This window comes from Hydractinia symbiolongicarpus, chromosome 2 (genome assembly GCF_029227915.1).
Source record: "Hydractinia symbiolongicarpus strain clone_291-10 chromosome 2, HSymV2.1, whole genome shotgun sequence".
NCBI lineage: Eukaryota > Metazoa > Cnidaria > Hydrozoa > Anthoathecata > Hydractiniidae > Hydractinia > Hydractinia symbiolongicarpus.
In genome coordinates this window covers 22843866-22867668 of record NC_079876.1, presented here as the reverse complement: position 1 = coordinate 22867668, position 23803 = coordinate 22843866, and the positions used below count along the sequence as shown (strand labels likewise).

General features: G+C 34.2%; 1 protein-coding gene and 1 pseudogene across 2 annotated transcripts; one reads left to right on the top strand and one right to left on the bottom strand.

Moving 5' to 3' along the window:
• Positions 1-9495: 9495 nt before the first annotated feature.
• LOC130630220 (adhesion G protein-coupled receptor L2-like) lies at positions 9496-19986 on the bottom strand. 2 transcript variants are annotated; one of them, XM_057443622.1, is made up of 16 exons: positions 19345-19986; positions 17801-18601; positions 16954-17700; positions 16743-16775; positions 15688-15752; positions 15206-15268; positions 14904-15009; positions 13826-13951; positions 13582-13639; positions 13378-13480; positions 13128-13168; positions 12369-12486; positions 12020-12123; positions 11347-11452; positions 10738-10888; positions 9496-10420 (listed from the first exon to the last, which is right to left on the bottom strand). In XM_057443622.1, exons 1-16 carry the CDS (start codon positions 19418-19420, stop codon positions 9726-9728), a joined length of 3393 nt encoding a protein of 1130 aa, XP_057299605.1. In that variant the 5' UTR covers positions 19421-19986; the 3' UTR covers positions 9496-9725. The 2 variants fall into 2 exon arrangements, with proteins under 2 accessions (XP_057299605.1, XP_057299606.1); XM_057443623.1 differs by lacking the exon at positions 17801-18601.
• A 780-nt stretch (positions 19987-20766) lies between these two features.
• Positions 20767-23031, top strand: LOC130630221 (uncharacterized; annotated as a pseudogene).
• Positions 23032-23803: the final 772 nt, after the last annotated feature.

The window sequence follows — 23803 nt, the reverse complement described above, 5'->3', positions numbered from 1 at the left end:
TCAGCAACATAACAAAAGCTAAATTCCGGACTTCATTGGCGGTAAATTTGTGATGTAACCAATGATGTTGTTGTCTATAATAAAGTGAAACCTTGTGTTTACAATTATATTTGGTCGATGGCAAGACTTTTGGGGTGAAGAATCGTCTGAAATGACAAATTTCAAGATGATCGTATCATCATAATGGAGATACAAAATCATTAGCAACACTGGTGAAACCTTTAGAAATAGAATAAAATGGAATAAAAAATAGAATCAATGTCTGCAGAATGAATTTCCAAAATGCACCTAATTTAGCTAGCTAGCTATAAGTTCCTTATAATTGATGCAATTAATATGTTTTAAGGTCCAAAATGATATTAAATCAATGTAAAACCATAGTTGAAAGACTAAGATAAGGACCAAATACATACATTAAAATCCACGACAAGTAACCAGTAACCATCTAACATCCAACACTGGCGGATTAAGACTCATAATAGCAGAAAAATCAGTCAAACAATTGTACGGAAAGCGAAATATGCGCCTTTTGCACAAAAATGAATAAACGGCGCGCCATTAAACAACTTTTTGTTCCTGAAGTTTCTTTTTCAAACACTAGCCACCAAGGTGTGAGTCGGCAACTTGTACAGGAATATGAAATACGTTTATCTTAAGCTAGACTTAACTACACTGTAATAAATACAACATTATGAGCACTAGATCTAAGATATTCTTTTAAAAATCAATGTCAACCCACTTAAGAAATAAAATTTTTACCGTCCCGGCTAGTTTCTCATGTAATCTCGCACATGAATTGGCTCCGCGTAAAATATTCACCAATGTGTCCATTATTCCGAGACGAAGAAAGGCTAAACCAAATACACATCCCTGCGGATTGTGTGAAAAATAAATTAAAAAGTAAATCTATGGAAGTGAGAATATTGTTTAACAGTGGAAGCAAAATGTCGTACATAACCCCAGGAGTTAAATCATTGTTAAATTTACAAGTCAAAAACAAAAAATAAATGTGTATAAAAAAACTTTTGGTGGTGCTTGTCACACAAAAACACTAAGAAACTAAAACACTAAGAAACAAGCTTGGTTGTACAAACTAACACAAAGGATGTATCCATAAAAGTTTATCTATCCGAAATCAGTTATCCAATGAGAGGTCAAAATATTTTACTTGCAAAAAATATGTTTTCGCATTTAAAAGATTTACAATTCGGTATTACTAAACTATGGAACTACCCAAGATCACCCCTAATCACTCAAAACCAGCCATAACCACCCAAAATCAGCTATAATCAGCCATAATCACCCTAAACCAGCCAAAATTTGAATGCCATGCGCAACCCCGCTGCTCGCTGCACGTGTACTGTCCTCAATCGCGTGTGTCTGTTTTCTGTGTCTGTGTTCTGTTTTCAAAATTTGCAATCTTGTTGAAGCAAACATGGTCAAAGTGAATGGAGAATTCGATATGTTATCCAACTTACTAGACGAAGAAAAGATAAGAATAATCAAGGGTTTCAGTTGCATTTTCTTCCATCTTTTTTTTTTAAGTTCGTTTTGTTGTTGTTTGGGTTACAATATTTAATTTCACAAACACCGATGAATGATATGTACCAGGTTGTTTATGACCACTTCACGGGTAGATCCACGGCGGTCTATTTATTTATTTCGTTTCTAATCAGAAATCTTATCGCAGTATGATGATATCCATTCTATTTTTACACGTTTACCATTTGGACCGTTAGGAAAATACATATCTGAAGAATTGGATATGATTCTTGATGTCAGTCACATCAAAAATTCGTTCGTCGTGTACTCTTCTTGCGACAAAAATGAACTTTGGAGCACCACAAGAAGATACAATATTGCTGCTCCAGAATGCATAATATATGATTATGACACCTCCATCATATCAGAAGCTGTGGAGTGCGCGATTACGAAATTTACCCAGTGACTGTGTTAAACATTCTCATGGAATATGCGAATAATTTTTATGTGAGTACGTTTATTTACATCATCAATTTTATGGAGAGAAGAAATTGACATGATACATGGCTGTTTCTTGGATAAAGTTAGGGGGTTCTTTGCATGTTGTCGGAAGAAATTGTTAGACCAATTACTACGACGTTTCTTTGGCTTCTTTATAGGGTAAAGTATGATCTAAATACCTCAACATGGACGATACAAACACCAGTTCAAATGATCATAAACAAGTTTTTGCGACAGTAAGTACAATATTTTTTGATTTACTGTTTTTGTTGTTGCTTTTTCAATCATGAATGTTGATTTTCTAGCCGGACTGCTATCAGAACTCACTGCTATTTCCGCCATTGTCAGATTGTCCAGATGCTGGCGATGACTTTGGTAACGCGCATGTAAATATTATATTGTGCACATTTCGTCAGGAATAACTTCGTATTTGCATGAGTGAAATAAATCCACTGAAACAATAAGTATGTTATTATGCAACATCGATTCCAGGGCCACAGAGGGGTGGGGTTGGGGGATACTCTTGTATTTTCTTTCAATTTTTGACAGATACTTACACAAACACCGTTCACCTCTGCTTTTCTTATCCCAAAAAAGAACAAAAAGGTTTGTTTTTTATCGCTTTATTAATCTTGCAATAGTTAGTGTTAATGTTATTTTTTGGTTATTTTATCCTCAGATAACAATAAATGCTACAACAAGTGCTGAGCATATATTTGATAAGCTGTTTGCAGACACACCTGACGAAAGTCTATTCTTCGATGCAAATGCTAGTCCACCAAAAGGTAACAAATTATTTTATTTCATTATTTATTCTCAAGTCCTAAAAAATGTCTTTCATGCAAAAAACGATAAATATTTTTTCTTCAGGTGTTGTTACGTCAGGAGTTTACCTTGTTGATAACAGCATATTTACCTTGGATCAAATCTTAGCAGGCGATAATAGAGCCTACAAACAAAGTTTCTCCATGCAGCTATGTTTACTATAATGGTATTGAATGGTATTGAAGCTGGTTTATAAAACGTAGAATCAGAAAAAATATGTCGATGAATATGTAGACAAGCAAAAGATTTTCGCATTGATTCGTGGTTATCGTGTTTACAATACCCAAAAAGGGTTTTCCAATAGTGTTTGCAGGGTGAAAAGTATCGAAACTGGCTGCTTTTTGAATTTTTGTTTAGTTATCAATAAATGGACTGAGAACGAAGTTACTGATCCAAATTTTCAGATATCATGTCATGGAAACTCAAAGAAAGAAAATTCAAGATCTACGCCTTATTTGGGAACCGAAAAAAATTTGAAAAGGTGAAGAATGGTGAACGAGCACAAATCGTTCATGACAACGCCATTGAGGAATCGGGTGGTCCGTTTAATTGCATCTCGTCATCAACACAGCCACGCAATCCGAAACAAGTATGTTTTTCACACAGCCAAGCCAAAAAATTTATTTTTATTTTTTAGTTAAGAAGGTTTGAAAAGCCATGCTCAGTTTCTTGATTTTTCAAATTGTTTGCGTGATAAATATAGCCTCGACTCCGAGTACACTTTCGAGCCAGCGCACTTCCTAATATCCGCACAGAAAATATACCATGTGATTGTTAAGCTATAATCAGATTTGGGTGTACAACATTCAACAACGCGTTACAAACATCGACAACAGCATGGAAACAGATGAAGAAATGCCACATGACGAGCTTCTGAGAGTTGTTGTTGAGGTGAGAAATAACGATACCAGCTTCATTCAAAATTTGGTATTCACTCCCAATGAGTATCTGGTCACTGCTTTCGACCAGTAGCAACTATATGACGTGGAGCTTTTTTGTGTGCGAGAAAAGAAGGTTTTTGTAATGGACACCACTTTCAATGTATGCGACATGTGATTCACAGACATTGCTTATCAGAAGTTGAGATTGGTAAATGATAAAGGTGAACATACATGGTTCTTCGGTCCAATACTGCTTCACATGAAAAAAGTGTTGAAACCTTCTCTCAATTTGCTAGTGCATTGATCGTCGCTAATAACAATTTACATGGTCTATCACATCTTGGAACAGATTTAGAAAAGGCATTGTTTCAAGGGTTCAAATGCCAAAGTTGAAGAGTCTTTTGTGCGTTAAACATATGTCAGATCGTGATAAGAAGAAGTTAACTAAAATTAATGGGAGGGACAAAGAAAAAATTATCGCTGATATCTACGGGACGAATGATGGCGTAGCAAGGGAGTTAGGCTTGGCGTCAGCTGAAGATGAAGAAGATTTCAAAGTCAAGTTGGAGTCACTACGAGATACCTGGGACTTTTATTACTGGTTTTCCAGAACACGGGCCAAACAATTTATTGAATCTGTTATTATTCAGCAAGAGAAGGTGCCGGGATAGATGATCTTTTTTTACAACAACGCTATCGAATCATTGCATTCACTGTTGAAAGTTTAATGTGGAAACAAAAAGCTAAGTATTGTCGATATAATTTCAAGTGCTAAGGGACGGACCGAAGAACTTAGAGCTATTTATCAATCTGGTAAATATCGTCCTGCTAGCAATTACAAACACTTTCAGGTAAGCAAATGTATTTTCTGTCTGTTGTAATGAGCATCAACAAGACATCTTGATACGTATTAGAATTAAAATGATTCCCAACAGAGAGTAAAAGCGCTGCCTTCATAAAAATTGATGTACGACTCTTATCTTAGATCAATCCTATAGCTTGGCATAGTCTGGATGAACAATGCAGGAGAGAGCATGTTTCTAGACTGCGTGAGTTTTCTCCATCATTATCAACAATGTATAAGAAACCTCTTGATGTTGGCAAAAAACAAGGTCAATTTACCAGAAAACGAAAGTCAACTGGCGCATCAATAGTGGAAAACAGAATCGGCGCTTCATTCCAAGCACCTGTCACACCACTCGTTGTGAAAAAAAAGAAAGGTGGAGACTACGAATGTCATAAAGCCAAACCGATGAATCTTAGCAGGATCGATCCTAAAAGGAAAACAGAAGGGAAGTGTATGATGCTACGTTTAAAGTCTTTGCATAAAATGGTGTCCAGGTATATTTTTATCTTCAAAAGCAAACTCGTCCCCAGCGCTTCTTAGGTTTTTTTCCCTGGAACGGAAACTTAAACCTAAGAAGCGTTGGGGACGAGTTTGCTTCAAAATGTAATATGCCAGTTAATTTCATCGCTAATTCAAATGGCTATACTTCGGATTTTGAAAATGTTGAATATTTTGATGAAATCGTATGAATGTTCTGGAGTCAAAGTTGTAAAATATCAGAAATATAAAAGAGCGGAAGTCGTACCAATACTCAAAGTTATAATGTTAATTTTCTCAATAGATGTGTTACCCCAAGTTGTTCATCGAAAATCACAGCAAACGATTATTTGATTGTTAAATCGACTGGTGTTGTTAAATTCACTGACAAGCAAGGTAACTTGCAAACGCGTGAAGGTCCGGCATATGTGCGCTTTTTAAAGGATTGTTTAAAATCTTATTTTGACAACTTCTCTTACCAAAATGTGAATGTAACTGAAGATACTCAGAATGTTGACTGGAGATGAGCGAAACTTCCTAAAATCATTAGGGATTTCCTTTTATCAGCCACTATCATTTATCACATAAAAAATTTATGGAAACACATGCTGAATTCGTTATGAAGTTTTTACAGTCGTTACATGTAGATGATTTGAATTCAGGAGGAATAGATGTCGATGAAACGTTTGAATTTTTTTAAAAAGTAAAGAACGTTCAGCTGGTGCTTCATTTAATTTGCGAAAATTTCAATCGAATTCTTCAGAGTTGGAGAAAGAGTCAGAGAGGTGTTTAGCGAATCAGAAAATCCTAAGAGAAGCTCTGCAAGCAATATCATCTATTTATGATCCACCAGTACTACTCAACCCAGTTGTAGTAAAATTTAAAGTGTTTTTCACATATCTTGCGCAATCAAAATTGATTGGAATGAGAAGCTAACTGGTGACTTATTAACAGAATGGAAAGATTTATTACAAAATTTATATGGAATTGATGAGACTAAGTTTGACAGAAACTATTGTTTTACAGACAGAAATGACCACTTTGTGAAAGTAGAGTTACGTGGATTTTCAGACGCTTCTGAAAAATGTTATGGTTGTTGTGTTTATTTACGATTTGTAAACAAATCAGGGTTGATTAAAATTGCGTTAGTTACAGCAAGTTCAAGAGTGAGTCCACTTAAAAAAATTGACGATACCGAAACTAGAGTTACTTGGAACTTTATTATTGTCTCGATTACTAACAAAAATAGAAGAATTTTTTGCAACAATATTTGAAATATCCAGTGTGTTTGCATGGACGGACTCCAATGTGGCGTGTTCTTGGATAATAAATTGTGAGAAGAAGTATCCAGTCTTCGTAGAAAATAGAGTGTTGGAAATTAGATAAAATTTGAATGTGAATTGTTGGCATTTAATTAAATCGAAGGACAATCTATATCTCGAGGTTCTACACCTATTATTTTATTGGAAAATTATATGTGGATGAACAGTCCTCCATTTCTGACTCTACAAGAAAGCGAGTGGCCGTTTCTATCTGTTGGAGATTCATTTACATGTTTAATAAATAATAATACTGAAGAAGATGTAGATGTTAGTTGTGGTAATGGTGCAAATTTAAGCGTCACCCTTTGATAGTGTAAATAATGATGTTAATTTTACCAACATCAATAAAATTGAAAAATTTAGGTGTTTAACAAAACTATCAAGATTAACAGCCTTAGTTAATTTATTTGTTGTTAATCTTAAAACTTTTTCGTATGCTGAATATCAATATTTTGGAGAGAGATGGTGTATATAGATATAAGTTGAGAATGGGGAATGCCCCAATTCCTGAGTCAGCAAAATACCCAATATTAATACCAAGTAAACATTATCTTGCAAAATTAATAATTTATGATGCACACAAGAAAGTTGGACATAATGGAGTAAGCGAGACATTAACAGAAATTCGATCTGAATATCATATACCAAAGGCACGTTCATTAGTTCGTTCAATTATACATAAACTAGTCGATAAAGCCCCGTAGAAAAATCCACTAAGGCGCAGAAGAACAATGGAAATATAGGTTACTTTAGAGTTTTTGCTGACGTCAGCAGTGTATATCCAAAAAGAAAATTGATGAAATTTAGTCATTTTTTGTTGTCTGTAATGTGTAGAGGTTGAAAACGCTGATCAAAATAATGTATAGTATCGTATGTTTTTGACAAACGCCTAAGGAGATAGAAGGGTTTAAAAATTTTGCTGACGTCAGCAAAGTCCCTACCAAAAGTTTCAAAAAAAAATTCCTCAAAAATTCGTACACCCGTTGCATTCATCATATAGATCTTGAAACGCTAATCAAGAAAATGTATAAGATCAAGTACTTTTGAGAAACAGTTGAAGAGATATTAAGGTTTAAAGGTTTTTTGATGACGTCATCAACCCGTCCACTCCAAAACGGATTTGGGGACCCATATTTAGGAAACTTACCCAAATTGGTCCTAAGTGATCCTAGTTACCCACGCGGTGAAAATTCATTGACGTCACTACCTCGTCTCCAAGATATTTGGCCTCAAAGTTTTAGGTGCACTGTAATGGCTTCATTAATTTAATATAGGATATTGGCGTTAAAGTAGTGTTATTGACGTCGCGCAGTAACGTCAGAAAATTTAATATATTAGACATATCTTTTTTGGTTACTTCAAAGAAAAATGAACACGTCGACTTTGCCTGTTACAAACAGACACAGTCTCTGTATTATTATAAGAGACTAGTCGATAAAGCCCGTAGAAAGATCCACTTAGGCAGGATAACAGAGAAAAACGACCGTCATTTAAATTTTGATGACGTCAGCAGAGACATGTCAGAACACAAATTTTTTTTCTCGGAAATGTGTATACCTGTTGCCTTCATCATATAGATCTTAAAACGCTGATCAAGAAAATGTATAGGATCATGTACTTTTGACAAACGGTTGCAGAGATATCAAGGTTTAAAGGTTTTTTATGACGTCATCAACCCGTCCATTCCGAAACGGATTCGGGCACCCAGGTTTGAGAAAATTACCCAAATTGGTCCTAGGTGGTCCCTAGTTACCCACGCGGTGAAAAATCATTGACATCACCACCTCGTTTCCAAGTTATTTGGCCTCAAAGTTTTAAGTGCACTGTAATGGCTTAACTAATCTTAATTAACTTTCCTTTGACGCCAATACTATTTTAACGTTAAAGTTTGGTAAATTACAGACCAATTTTATAGGCGATGTTTTATAAAATTTGTTAAAGAAAATTATGAAAAATATAATCCACTTTGCAAAAGTGACAGACAGACAGACAGACAAAACTGGCGTATTATTATATAGATTATACATCTGTGGATGACGATTGGGTAAAAACCACAGTGACAGTAACGAAAACGATGTTGTTGAAATGAATGAAAAACTTGATAAGTTATTGAACTTGTTTTGGAAACGTTGGTCTGTAGAACATTTAACTGAATTACGTGATAAACAAAAGAGAAGTTTACGAAACGAGCGAAGTAGTAAATGCGAAATAAACGTTGGAGACATTGTCTTGATAGGAGACCCGAAAACAAAGAGATCACGATGGAGAACGGGACGTGTATGAGAACTAATTACCAGCAAGAACAACATAGTACGAGGAGCAGAAGTTACAGTCCTATATATATTTAGTTAGGTTATTTGAGATATTAGTCGTCGTTTATAACAAGTGGTACATATACAGTGGTACATCAAAACATATTTCATATTCATCACCGACTTGTGACCAGCAACTGGATAAAAAACTTTCTTAGTATCCACGACCAAATTTGGATTGCATCTTTTGTGCGTATTTTCCAAGAAAGAAAACCGTGAAGCTTGCCACTTTACAGTTGTCGATGTCCGTCTGTTCTTCTTCACGCCTACACTTTCTTGATTATTTGCTTCGGTGAGGAACATAAAACGAAAATTGCATCAATTAATTTTAATGACAGTTAAAGTTTGCGATGCTTTCCACGCAACCAAAGGCCGAGGCTTGGCCGACAATACAACACGTGTATTTATACTATTTTGATGCGCATGGGCATAAACCGAAAAGTCGGGTTACATTGTAGTGCAGAATCAGAAAAGAAACTTCGTTCCCGACTTATCGCAGAACGTCGAAAACAGCGCTTATTCTCTCGATTTTCACTTTCCCAATTTCACCATTTCTGATGTCGAGTAGTCAATAACAACTTGAAATGTGTTTTGCTGGAGAAAGTAAAGTTTGAAGGTTTACACTATAAAAATTTCTGCAAAAGAAAAAGAATTATAATTTTTATTTTAGCTTTCACAAGACTGTCTTCTGTACCAGCTAAGAAAGTAAAGAACCAATTATATAAAGAGGTCGGGATATTACTGCTGAGACCTGTGTACCCATCTTGTTTTTTAAGATTATCTCCTCTATTATAAAAGTGTAATAAGGTAATGAATTAGCTCAGATCTTAAGAAAAAAAAGGGAAAACTAGATTTTTTGATACAATTTTTAATCTGCGCTGTACAGTATTATTAACAACATAAAACTTTATTTTCTAGAAAAGTTTTTATTCAACAGTTTATATAATGATCTCAGAAGCACGTGACAACGATTTTTGTCCAAAACTCTTTTTTGTTCGTTACGTTAGATATTTTTATCTCGAAACAATTTAATAGTATTGTTACATGCAACCATTTAGTCGAAAATGTGTTACAGCTATCATATCTTGGTTAAATATCTTTGTTGGGTAAGAAAGGTGGAAGAGCGATAGCTTTCGTTGATCGCATAGTCCGGTTCTTTATCTTGTGGGGCATCACCAACAATCGAACTGCGGTAACTGTTGCTAGGTGACGGCGTGTCAACTGCATCACTGGTTGATGTCAAGTAACCCCCATTATATGTCGGGTTATCGACGGATGAAAACCTGTGTGATTTCATTGTCGATGCATAATTTGTTTTCCCTGTGGATATTGAACGGCTGATGTCAGCAGAATGGAACATTTGTTTTCGTCGCGAAGCCTCCCGACGCACTTCGTTATTCATCATTCCATACCCGATGAAAATAAAAAGACCTTGGAAAACATTTACGGCGGTGAATATATACTGAAATAAAATCGTTTGCTCGTTGATAGCAAAGACTCCTATGACCCATGAAATGCCAAAGATAGGCATTAGCACTAACGTCAAACGGGCGATACGTTTTAACTCAGGTTCACCGTCGTCGCCCACACTTATTCGTCTAGACGCCACCAGTGTCATACACAGAATAACAGTGTTGACAACTATAACGAAAAGAGCGGGACCAACAAATGCCCATATAACGCCTTTTTCGGTTGACAACCAACAAAATTCTTCCGTCGTCATCAAGCTGTGATATTTCAGAGAAACTCCAGCAGTAATAAAAGCAGGAAAAACTATTAAAAAAAAAGATAACTATACTAAGTTGCAATGGATAGTCAGTTGGAACGATTCTTTCAAACAATAATTCAACTCTACAAGATTAAGCTCGATTTTAATTTTTTTAATTTTGAACAAATTAAAGAGTAAATTCAGAACGTTTGATAAGAAAAGTTAGTGTAACGTACGCCAGAGGAATGGAGAATAATTTCCTATATCTCCACCTTTCGTTGGGATCTGAGAGGAGATTTAAAAGTAAAAAAAGCGCTGAATTTGTGGAACCAAACATTTATTCTTTTATTAACCAATAAGTAAAAACCGGAAACAAACTCACCCCAACCAATCAATAAATAAATCGGCATTCTCTTTTTGCTTTTAAAAACTTTGAACATCATTAGATAGACGTGTACTCCTTCCACGAACATCCAGAAAAAAGTTGCTAGGTAAAAATACAACATGCCGATCGATATTCCTAAGCATATATCCTAAGATAAAAAAAAAAGAATAATACTATTGTATCTTATTCTTTTCGGTTATTTTATTTGGTCATTTTTTAAAGTGACAGAATAGAAGGCCCAAGACAAGTAAACGTTTAATATTGATTGTGAACTGTTAAAACAATAACGGCTTTAAAGACTGCATTTAAGGGACCATAAGTTCCTGTTTGAGCAGAATTAAAAAAGAACGAAATGCCTAGACAAGTTTTGTGGATGCTATAAATATCAGTTTGACTAAGGTAACGTTTACATAAGCTTTTTATTGTGTACGATGTGTTTTGATGGTACAGTATGTGTTTTTAACCTCCCTCAAACTTGTGTCTAGTAGCTAATGGTTGACGCAGGGATTATACCAGGTTATTAAAGAATACGTTTTTACTGTTTCAGGCACGTTCACATCGAAGGTCAAGGTTATTTCCCAAACTTATTAAAGTCATACACCTCACCTTTTTTTTAGTTGCAGAATCAGCACTTAAAAACAATGCATTGGCAATTGCTATGGCAAAAGATAGATTCACGTGAATAACATTTCGGTCAATCCTTAACATACGCCTAAAAATAACAAAAAGGATGTTTGAAAGATATTTTGAAACCATAACCAACCCTGGTAATATATATGTAATCATAATTCATTTCTTTTGAACGCTCGATAATAAAAAATTTATTAATTTATCTGTGTCGCAAATGTCTTAAAATGCTTGGAATCTCATATTTTCCTAATAATTTTTCTGCAAAGTTTAGAAGTAAATTCCTTTCTCAGCGGAAAAGCTATATGTTTTTAAAAGTGTTGTTAAGCATTCTTTATTTTATACTAATCCATTTTGTTATATCATGATTACTGTTAAAACTAAATGCAGGACAAAGATACCGCGAGCATCGTTAACTCTAACAATATTTAGGAGTCGATCTGCAGTCGGCACAATTGCAAGCCGAACAAACTACATCACATGTGACAATATAACAACACGTGCAGAGCTTATAGAGATAACGTATGTATGAATCCAGGGCTGCATGTAGAGGGTTCATGCGCCCTTAATAATTGTAATTCCCACCGGGGAACTTTGGATTAAAATGGAGTCAGAAAGTTAAGATACGTGATCCTTCCTATGAACCATTTACCTAAGACAAACATAGATCAGTATCAGGCAGATACAAGAGGCGACTGACACTCCACATCCAACGTAGGTGAGAACTGCTAAAGCAAATACATGTTTATCTGCAATCTATAAAATTAAACGAGAGGTTACTAGGTAATCAGAATTCAAGTCAAACAAACATTGCATCCAAAGGTGCAAATCCATGCCCCAGTTAAAACAGCAACAAAAATTCAAAATACCAACAAAATGGTAGATAGAGTAGGTCTGCAAGGCATGAATTCAAAAGAAAAATACTTAAATTTGCCATTGTGTCCTGAAGGAATAAATCTTTGAATACACCATGTCTTAACGAATATAGTAAAGGCGATTACCTCGAAATCTTTGACTTGCATTAAAATGGAGAATGAAGTCATGTGTGTGCATTGGCAAGTAATATATTCTTCACTGATTTCACTGACGTTACAGCCAAACGAATCCCATTTCTCCAAACTGCGGAAAGCATAAGAAGATGGTTATTTAAATGATTATTACTGTTTTACAGGATGTTCTTGTGCAGGCAAAATGGAAATGAAAAAACTTACAAGCGACAGACTCAACTTTGTTCAAGTTGGGGTATAAGTAACCCGGTTAAAGACCGTGTACAGAAATTCTGTCTTATTTTCAAACTTAATTGGCACACACATGTCGGGTTAAACGTTGACTGCAGCAAAAATATATATTGTACTGTTCTTATTAATCAAAGACATAGAAAGTAAAATTCAGCTATTGCGAGTTTAAAGTCAATCATGTTAATCAATCAGAATGCAAGGACCAAAAACATTTTTTCCCCTTTCCCACCAAGCGAAATCGCAGCCTGAGTAGGATAAATAATTTACTTGCCTTAGTGTTTTAGACAAGTAAGGAAAGTGCTGCTTGCAAACAATTTTATGACTCTTATCGAAATACATGGCAAAAAGGAACATTAAGCCGTTTAGTCATAAATAATCTGGATGTAATATGACATGTGTTCAAGCATAATAACAACAACATATTTTTATATTTATATTTCTATGTCTACTGTTATGAATACTAGTACATTTAACTAGCATTCAGACCCACTGTTTACAAACTAGGTTTGATTTCTGACTTACCTTGTATTCCAATAAACACATTGTTGATGATTAAAATTGTTCTAAATTAACCCAGAAATAATACTTAACCCTTGAAAAGTTTATTTGCAATTTAAACAATTTCTTTTCAGCAAACAGCTTTTTTAAGGCTGTAAATTTTACACGCTATAAGAGTTAAATGAAACCCTAATAAAGAAATAAAACAAAGAATGCTTTGTTTATATATATAAACAAGGGTGTCGAGTCTAGATGGAGATGGAATAGATTTTACCTGTATTCGTATCATTGTATAATTTATTGGTTCTTCAAATGGTGTCCTAACTGGAGGATCTACTGATATAGAAATCACATCATCTCCAACTGCAAGATGATTCCTAAACACAGTCAGAAATTTTGCAACTTTTAATTGGTTATTACACAAAACGAACTAAGATCAAGGTGGAGATATTATCGAAATAAAAAATCAGAGCCTTACGCAACTTTTTTCATGGATACCAAAGGCTTAAACTTCATTCCTACGATACCTGTTTTATCTGAAATGAACACAGTAATGTCAAATTATAATTTAAAGCTCCCCTTATTGGTGTACCTTTTATTGTCGGTGTCATAGAACAGTGACTGACTGAGTGCTGTTATAAAACAGAAAGAAAGCTAGGCAAAACCTAAGCATATCATTATCTAGATGAATTTTGTCATAGGCTGTGACTAAGAATAATTACCTGAAGTTGAATTTTTTAATAAATTGTGTGGTAAATTCAACAAAGATGCTTTGTTTTCAGTTGTACTCTGATTTGGAAACAGATAACCTTGAAATGTTTTTGTTTCCACTGCAGTGACATCAGCAACTAAACATATAAGAGCAGCCAAATCATTATAAGTCTCGTTTTCTTCCAACTGTATTCCCCGCTATAACGTAAAAAAGCTCACGAGCTTTTCTGTTAGCGTGTGCGCACTTAGATAAAATCTCTATTTTTTCGCGCTGATATGAAAGTAGCGGCGAATGCAGTCAGATGGAAATGAGCCTTTAAGGTCTAATTATAATTAAGAGAGATATAAATAAATGGAAGAAAAAAATTACCAAAATATAACAAGGATGCTTTTCAACAAAAGTTACTAAGCTAAGATATTTTAGGAAAGCTTTTTTACTTCCAGTGCGAGGATTCAACCCGCGTTAGAGTCACAACTTATTGTTCATTTTTACTTATCACGTTCTTTTTAACACTTTTAATTTATGTTTAGATTTACTAAAACAAATTAGCAATGCTGGGTATAAAAGTGAGGATCAGCCAAGGAGATAACTGTTACCACAGTATTTCAAAGTCATTATCTCAGAAGTTTTGTTGTAAATAATATGTAAGTAATATAAAAAAAAGTGATTATTACGTTTTTCAAGTTAATGATCACTACGTTTTTATTTAAGCGTATTTTAGAGACTTGGTTAAGCATACTCAAAAGTTTTTTACGCATATTTAATCCTGTTGTTCAAATTTACGTAATGCTTAGGCTTATCACACGTTTTAGCATTCAAGCATTGCTGCACTTGTTTGCTTTTTACAACTTTTAGCTTTAATAACTTGACGTTGCTACTATTATTGTGCGCTGAGGTAAGGATGCAAATTTGCAATCACCCCACCACTATTCGACCTACGCTTAGAAAAAAACATTATATAATATAAGTCACATTTGACAAAATTTCATTGGTAGCAGTGCAGGTTCAAACTGCAAGGCAACAGTTTTTGGTCGTTACATCACAGTTACCCCCTTAAAAAGAATTTAGTAAGAATTGATTGCATTTACCAAGACTTTCTGTCACAATACTGACAGACGCTCCAACAGGCAGGCTAGTTCCAACTTTAACTAATGTTTCTTCTATAAACTTCATCATTTCTTCAGCCTCGTCTTCCTGTTAAAAAACAAAAGCAAGGTAAGAACAGAAAGTTATTATAACTATAACGCCCTACCACAGGTAAACATTTTGATTGCAGCGAGAATATTTCTTAACATATCATTTATAGTAACATCAGGTATACATACCTGGTGCTTCTAGGTGATACTCTCACAAGAGTTGCACAACAGATACGGAATAGAGCAAACTTTACCTCCACATCTGTATCTTTTTGTTGCGTTTGATTCAACAGTTCAGATGAGGACTGTAGGAAATTCTGTAACAAAAAAATCTTATATTTTTTGTAATTTTTATTTGTTTAAAGCATTTTTGACAGCATTTATTAATAGCTGTGCAATACAACACCTTGATGTGCAAAAATGCCAGCATGTGCATTGCGATTCCACGTGTGACACGAATTTGATAAGCCGTGATAATTATTTATAGTTTTTACTTTTTCTTATATTCGCCTCCATAATTATTTTTTGTTGTTACAGTGATATTTTAAATGGTAGGTGTAACCTTCACTTTATAGTCCTGCGTCAATTATTCTGACTGTAAATTATTGTAATTGAGAAAAGAGAAAACTACCGTTTCAAAGCGTTACAAATTTTTATAAACAGATTAAAACAATGTTATTAACCTTTTTTTATTCAGAAGTAAAAAAGAGCACTAGTAAAGAACACAGAAACTTACGGTTGCCCAAGTTGTGTTTGAAAGCTGCTCAGTTGTAATATTTTGTGATGTGAAGTTTCTGATTTCTAAAATAGTGAGGAAAAAGGGAAAAATTAGAAAGGTACTACAAACATAAAATTATTTGATGCGAAAAATCATCTACGCTAAAAGTAAAATATAATCTGCAGTAATGCTTTTGTTTTCGTTGCAATAATCTCTAAGGCCTGGTGTTCAATAAGTTTCCCTTGGCGCACAGATGGAAAATAACAAAAAGATGAAACTTTTGAGCTCGTTGCCTTTCTCGTCGCTGCGGCAGTGAAAGAAAGACTTCTTTTGTTCTTTTTTAAATGGCGTATGGTAATTTTCTGCATTCAGACATGATCATTATTAAAAGTGAGGAAAGTGATATCAGAAGGAAGCTGAAAAAAGAATTTGGTCGTGAATGAACTAATATTTAAATTCATAAAATTTATAAAGTCATGTGAAATGATTTCTTTGTTTATCTACTGAAGACTTTTGAGAAAATACTTCCTTCTTTTTCTCCTTCTTTCTTTTTCTTTTTTTTATTTACTTTGTAATAACACGTACTTTTTGATAAGAAATTTAATTTTATTGCTAACCTCGCAAAATATTAATTTGAAAAAATTGATATATTGACAGAGTGTTCGCTAAAAAATGATTTTTAAGGGATAAAACAGGATTTTTATCCTCTATAAATTTTCTAAAAAATCTCCTTTGAAGTTAGGAAATATTCAGGCTAAAGCCAAAAAGTATGTTTCTAGAATAAAAGACGCCCTCCTGTTTTGATGTTGTTTGATTGATTCTATTATGAAATGGCGACGAGAATCATGCTAGGCGATGAGGTACAGCGACGTCTTTTGCGATCTCTTGAAGTCGAGGAGCTCATCGCCCTCTTTGGAAAACAAGCTTTTAAGAACACCATAACAAAATAAAAAAATACAAGTATATTTAAAAGTCCAATCAGAATAACTGCAAATTTATTTGATTTTTGATTTGAAACAACAAAATTTTCTGAATCTTCTTTCAACAGAATCTTTTTCATTATGCATTCTTACCTTTTTTTAACTTTTTTCGTTTAGTATTGGTTGCTACAAATAAATTAAACAAAATGAAATATAATTATTTTGGCCAGTTATTCTTTTCGGGAACTCTACAAAAAACACACCCAGAAAATGAATTAAAATAAGTAGAAACCACGACACAGTAAAATCAAATCACTAGTAACTCATACAATGCTTGAAAAAAATTATAAAGATTGTTACTTACGAGAAGTGTGTGGCGCACGAGAACGTCGTGATGGGCGAGAAGTGCGTGAATCGGTGGACGGACGAGAAGGACGTGTTGGACGAGAAGTGCTTGAACTGGAGTATGGACGAGAAGGGCGAGAAGAACGTGTTGGTTGAGAAGGGCGTGAACGAGATGTAGAAGTAGTTGGAAGGTAGAATGTCGATGACCCTTGTCTTTTAGTTGCTGTTACTGGCGTTGCTGTTGGAGTGTATTGACATACGAATAAAATTATTTTGTCTAATAAGTCGTTGATGTCATTAATAAGTAAGTTATCCTTTGTAGGAAGATTGATATCAAATATTCTCTGTTCGCCATCTGATGCATTTACAAAGAAGACTAAATATTTAGATGCATCAATATTTTTCTGTTTGATGTGATCTGGAATCCATTCTTCGACCGATGTTGATAATGCTATGTTCATGGAATAAAAGTTTCTCCTGCGTCTACTACCATCATTTGTAAGACTTTTGAGATATTCTTTCAAGCAAACGTTTGCACTATCCATTCGGTAGGTTTTACGTGGATTACTCACCGGATCATCTAGTTGAAGATTAGTTGTATTCCCACAAGAAACTCCATTGTACTGATGTGAATTTTTCACCAATGAGTTATCTTTGAATCTTTGCTGCATTCGCACTTCAATCCGATATATTTCTGTGAGTACTGCATCTGGTACGCCTTCAGTGTAGTCGATTAATATGGCGATGCCAGTGGGTTTGCCACATTCTAAGGGAATATTGCATACGTTAAAACACTGACAAAAGTAACAACAACAACAACAACAACAACAACAACAACGAGAACGACAAAAACATTAACAACCCACCTATGTTTTTCCTTGCAGCAGGCGTGAATAGTGTGGTTGGTTTTGTTGGTTTTTCTGTTGTCGTCATCGCAGAAGTTGTAACCGACGATCTAGTTGACATCGTCGTATTATCTGACGTGGCAGTTGTTTTAATTGTATTTGTAAAAGTTGAGAGCGACTGTGTCGTAGCTAATGAAGAAGGACTGTTTTGTTTTGTCGTTCTCGTTTGAGGCAATGTTGTTGAATAAACTCTGCATATCTTTTCCAATAACTGTTTTAGTAGATTTTCAGCATCTCGGTTGTTTAATTTGTAATTATTTCCTCCACGTTTTAAAAGTTTAACATAATAAGTGGCTTTAACATTGTTAGCACCACTAATAAAAATTATAAGGTATCTCTCATTGTTTTCGTAATTTTTAATAATTTGTGTCAACTTTTCTTCAGAAAGGGATTTCGAAGAAACAAAACTTATAGTGTATCTTTGTCCAAATGTCTTTGATGTGTTGTGAATTCCATACAAAAGTCTATTCGCACATGTTGTGTTATAATCGTTTCTGATTTTGTTTCCTGGATTTTTTATTTCCGAATGGACAGCTATAAAAATTTCGTTATTCTTTACATTCATGTACATTTTAGAATTGGGATTTGTGTTACTGCAAGTTCCACTGTTAAGAAAAACAACCAGGCTAACTTGCAGTTTATTAGTTCCAAATTTTTGAGTAACCAATGTTTGAACAAAATCATATTGAACTTTGTAAACACTCTTCGGTACTGACTTTGAGTAGTCTACCAAAAATGATATCGACGTTTGTTGTCCACACACTGAAATAAAAAAAGAAAGACTTGGTTTCAAGCTAACTTGAAGTTATTATATACAATTCTTTTTCATCTGGTTTCATACTGATTCAGTATTTCTTGGATTTGTTAATAAAAACTAATTTATAAGTTATTTATAAATTATAAACTATTTTCAAACTTTCAGACAGAAATTCAGAGCGGAAAGTTAGCATTTTTGATAGGATTATGTTCAAACTTTTCCAGTTACGTCACGTTTGTTAATCTGCGGAGAATATAATAAAATTGGTGGCCTTTTTGTTTTCTCTGTTAAATTGTGCATTTTGGACTGATTTTGGCCTGAAAGATATAACATAATGTTTGATATTCATCTTATAAAATATTGACATTTTAGTGGTTTCATTTGTGCAAAGTTTTCAATAAATTTGAATTGAGAATTCTGTTTGGGTGATATTATTCTTAGTTAATTTTCGACTTAAATCTTGTCTTCAAGTAGAGGTGGTTAATATATAGCTACCAACTTTCAACAAAGCTGTTGCAGCAGATTGTTTGTGTGCTTATAAATCTGAAAATTTTCAATAATCATTTAGCTTTTGCTTAGGATTGAGGGTATATTAATTAATTCAGGAAAAATGCATCATGTAACAGGGCGAAATTAGCTAGTGAGTTTTCCTTTTAGTCCATTTGTTGTTGTTGCTGTTGTTTGTTGTGGTTAATGTTGTTGTTATTGTTGTACATATCACACATATAAACATGCTTATATAACTTACCCTGTGGTGGCTTTATTCCATCTGCTTTCAGAAAGTAACAGCACAGTAGTACATAAAGATGTATAGAAATGTCCATTTTGTGTTTTTGCGGTTTAAAAGAGTATTCAGTAAAAGAATAAAAAGCTTCTCGTTAAAATAAATGCGGTCAAGATGTATTAACTTGAATTAAAGATCAATAAAGAAGGTAAACTATGCCAAACATTCGTTCAAAGAAAGCTTTTCCATTGTTCAACTGTTTTTAATGCGAAGTAAATATTTGTTTTTATGTTGCGCACTTCTTCAGTTCACTTTCTTTTTTCACTATTATCTATCAATCATGTCCACCATAAAGTTTATGTATTGTATGTTTCATTATAAATGCCAAACGAACGGGACTGATAAATTGAACGCATAAAAACTCTCCCCAATGCATATATTTTGTCTTTTATAGATATCTGTTAAATATGCACTATACTCGCATCCTCTGATGAGGAGAGACCTAAATTACTGTCAACATAACATATTGATGTTTAATTGGTGTAATTAACGTTACAATCTGTTGACTACTTTGTAGTCAAAGGGAACGTGTGGGGGTTTATACAGAGTATTAATAAAAAAACATTCTTTTTAAACGTACTTATAAGCAGGCAGAGATACGTTTTAGATATTACTAAATGCCAACTTCATGAGTCAACGCTTTAAAACATACATTTGTCACGGTTCTTGCTGTCTTGGTGAATAAGTTTTCAGTAACAATGAGAATCAGTAATCTTTTATACGCGTCTAAATTGTAGTTATATAAATAAGGGAGATTAGAATTAAGATCATCTTTTGCGAATTACCACGCCTCGTGAACAATTTTTCAATAGAAAGACGACGAGAGGTACTCACACTGATGAGCCCATCGATCCAAATTTGTCATCTCTTTGCAGCAAAGGACCTTCCTTCATTCCATCGCCAAGAAAGCTCGACTTCTTAATCTATGTTTGAAGTTATCGAAATCTTTAAGAAGCTGTAACCAATTCATACTGGACGGCGATGGAATGAAGGAAGGTCCTTTGCTGCAAAGAGATGACGAAATTTCTTCGCTTCATTCTGATCGATTATGTGAACAATACTGTTCAACTTTCGAACGAAAAGATCGAAGAAATCCTGCTCGAAAAGGAGAAGTTTTGGATCGGTACGGTGTGCGCGATTCATCAAGGCTTGAATGGATTTCACGATTGGCGACGTACGAAACGTATACAGAAACATTTAATTGGCGATTGGTGACTTTTAATAAATTTTAAACCTGCTCTCCTTTTTACCTTTTACACTCCATCGTAGTTTTTAGCTTTCCTATCTCCATCGCAATTCTTTCATCTCCATCGCTGTTGTTTTTAACATTTTTTATTAGCTTTTTATTACAGCAATTATATCTTTTTATTACAGCAATTATATCTACTTTCATAAAAACTTTTTTTTAGTTACATTCTTCTAACAACCCCGCATAAAACATGGTGAATTAACTGCGCCAATTAGTTTAAAGCAACTTGATAAGTTCTAATATTCCTTCTACATGTGATTTTTTTACAATTAATACTGCTCGTTTAGAATTTATTATCAATTAATTCCAAATGTCTGAGAGGAGTTTCTCAGCGATGTAGGAATCAAACGAAATGGATACGCCAACGCTTGACAAGTGGATACGCTAAACGCTTGAAAATACCGAATAACATGAAAACGATATTAGTTATGAGCATATTTTTAGTTTGCAGCGAAGTTGTGCAGATATGGTATGTTTACTTGCAATATTTGCAAATTAATTTGTCATACAGATTGTTATTAACATTTGGTAATAAAATGGGATAATAGTATGGTGGCCCATCGTTGCACAAGGAATTTTTTTCATTTTTTAAAAAATATTTCAATTTAGTTTTAAAGTTAAATTAATTGAAATTAAAAATGAAATAAAATATAAATCAAACATAAAGTACAACTGAAAAAAAATAATACAACTGAAACAATACTCACATAGAACGCAAAAAAATTTTGATTTAAAAAAGTCTGTGGCCCGTCTTTGCCATTCGATTACCGGACAATTCGCCCAGAAAATATAAACACAAACAAAAATGTCGTCCAGGCGAATTCGTAACGACACGTGAAAAGATGATGATTCTTTAAAAAGTGCGCTATGTCGGGCATGTCGGGCATGTCGGGCAAAATCTCACCAGAAAAGAAGTTTTGGGTTTATGGGAAAGAGTTTTCCACAGTACGCTTGGAGTGCAAGAAGTCTTGACAGACGTTTGAGATATTTTAGCGTATATTATATTGACAAAACAGTAACAGTGGAACAGGTTCAAGATGCTGTGCAACTAGAATTGAATGGACCTGGTGAGCTTTTGGGCTATAGAACCATGCACCAAAAATTACCTAGACCTAGAGCTGTGGTGCATGCAGCAATGTATGAAGCAGACCCTGTAGCTATGGAAAATTGTACCAAACAGAAAAAGGAAAAGGGAAACTTCATATCAGAAGGGCCTAATTGGGTTTATTCTTTAGACGGCTACGACAAATCATAACAGTACGTATCATAACAGTACGTATCCAATAGCAGTATATGGGTCGATCGACACATGCAGCCGTAAAATCATGTGGCTCAAAGTGTGGAGCAGTAACCTTAACCCTAAAGCTGATAGCCAGATTTTATCTAGAACACTTGTTCGAAACAAATGAAATTGCAAAGTTTATCAGAGTAGATAAAGGTTCTGAAACTGGACATATGGCTGCAATACATGCATTTCTAAATCAAATCGATATGGAAAATCCTACAGATTCTGTCATGTATGGTCCCTCACATCAAATCAAGTATAATTTTTATATATATCAATTTTTTTCTTTGGGCATGATTTTCATGAGGAAATCTCCGGACTAATATGTGCAATGATGTGTCTTGTAACAAGTATACATATACATTTGATTCATTTCAGTGTAATTACTTTCAGATTGAGAGATGGTGGAAGGAACTACACAAGCGCTTAGAAAAACACTTCAAGGTTCGGCTCGGTTGGTTGAAAGATCATGGTTACTACGATTCTAAGAACCAATTGCATAGTTATATAAAATAATTTTACTATTCCAGGGAAGTTGTCTATATTTCGTGCATTTTTTTTAAAGGAAATGATCTTTATTCAGGGATATTCTTGAATATGTCATGATTCCCCTATTTCAAAAGGAAGCAGACACTTTCGTGAGGATTTGGAATAGCCATAGGATCCGTGCGCAAAAGAATACCTTATTGCCGGATGGTATACCAAATCATATCCATGCTTTTCCTGGAGAATACGGCCTAAATGAATGTGGTATGTAGTATACTAACATCAATAAGCAAGCTTATTGAAAAATTTTATTCCATACACAGTAACACAAAATGAACTTATATACTTATATAACTTAACTTGTAAAAGATGTCTCACAGTGATATATATATATATATATATATTTAAATCAACATCGATTTTGTAAAGTTGCAAATATACATACATACAAAAAACATGAGGGGGATTTTCAATATGTTTTTTTTTTCATCATAGGTAAAATAGTGTCAACTTAAGAAATCTCTGAGGCAGCCGAAGCATCAGATATCTTTACAGAAGATTTTGACTTCGTTTCTCTTAGAGTAAAAGAGAAATGTAATAAACTGATGTTGCAATACACTGGAGAAGCATCTGTTTTTACTAAGATATTCCTTTTTTTGCAAAACAAATATGATAACTAAAGTTTATATTAGTGAACAGAAAATAAATGGAACTTATGATAAATGTTCTAAACAAAAAAGTTGAACAAATGTAATAAACAGTGGAAATGTTTCTTGAACTACTGAGAATCACTGAGTTCTTTTAGATTCATCATCTTGCACCACTTATTGCATTTATGTTGTGCAGCGAAGGTGCTTATAGCAGATACTGAGCAGTTCCCAACACAAAAGTAAACATTTTCATCTGATGTATCACGCAAGTCAACAGTGGCAATTTCTGGATCAAATAGAGAGTATTCACATCCCTGTAAATCAAGAACCATCAATTTCTTATTTGAACGGTCATAAGTGTAATGAGTTAATGTTCCAGCTTTGGCTAACACCTCATCAGTCCGATTAGGCGCAATATTTCCATCATTGTTTACATATACATACATACATAAATCACCATGTATGAACTTCTCAATAGTAACACATTCACCAGTCTGAATAGTCTGTCCAAAATACAACTTCGTAAATGAGAAAGTTTTAGAGATAGGGAAATGTATGTTCTAGCGCAATCGCGTGCGCGTAATGCCGTGACGTCACGGCAAGTCACAACAATCCCCTAATAGTCACCGCACGATCAAAGACCTAGTACGTATTAATCACTGATGTGACGTCATCAAGGTTCTAGCGCAATTTCCTAATATTCTACACACATAAGGGAAATTCCCTATCATACAAAAATGAGTAAAGGGAAAT

Excerpts from the sequence above, each read along its gene's own strand:
- LOC130630220 (XM_057443622.1), bottom strand. The coding sequence starts at position 19,420 with ATGGACATTTCTATACATCTTTATGTACTACTGTGCTGTTACTTTCTG. Across the intron at positions 18,602-19,344 it reads TGGAATAAAGCCACCACAGG|TGTGTGGACAACAAACGTCG; the intron begins GTAAGTTATATA and ends TTTTTATTTCAG. Across the intron at positions 10,421-10,737 it reads TTATTTATTGATTGGTTGGG|TTTTTCCTGCTTTTATTACT; the intron begins GTGAGTTTGTTT and ends TTTTTTTAATAG.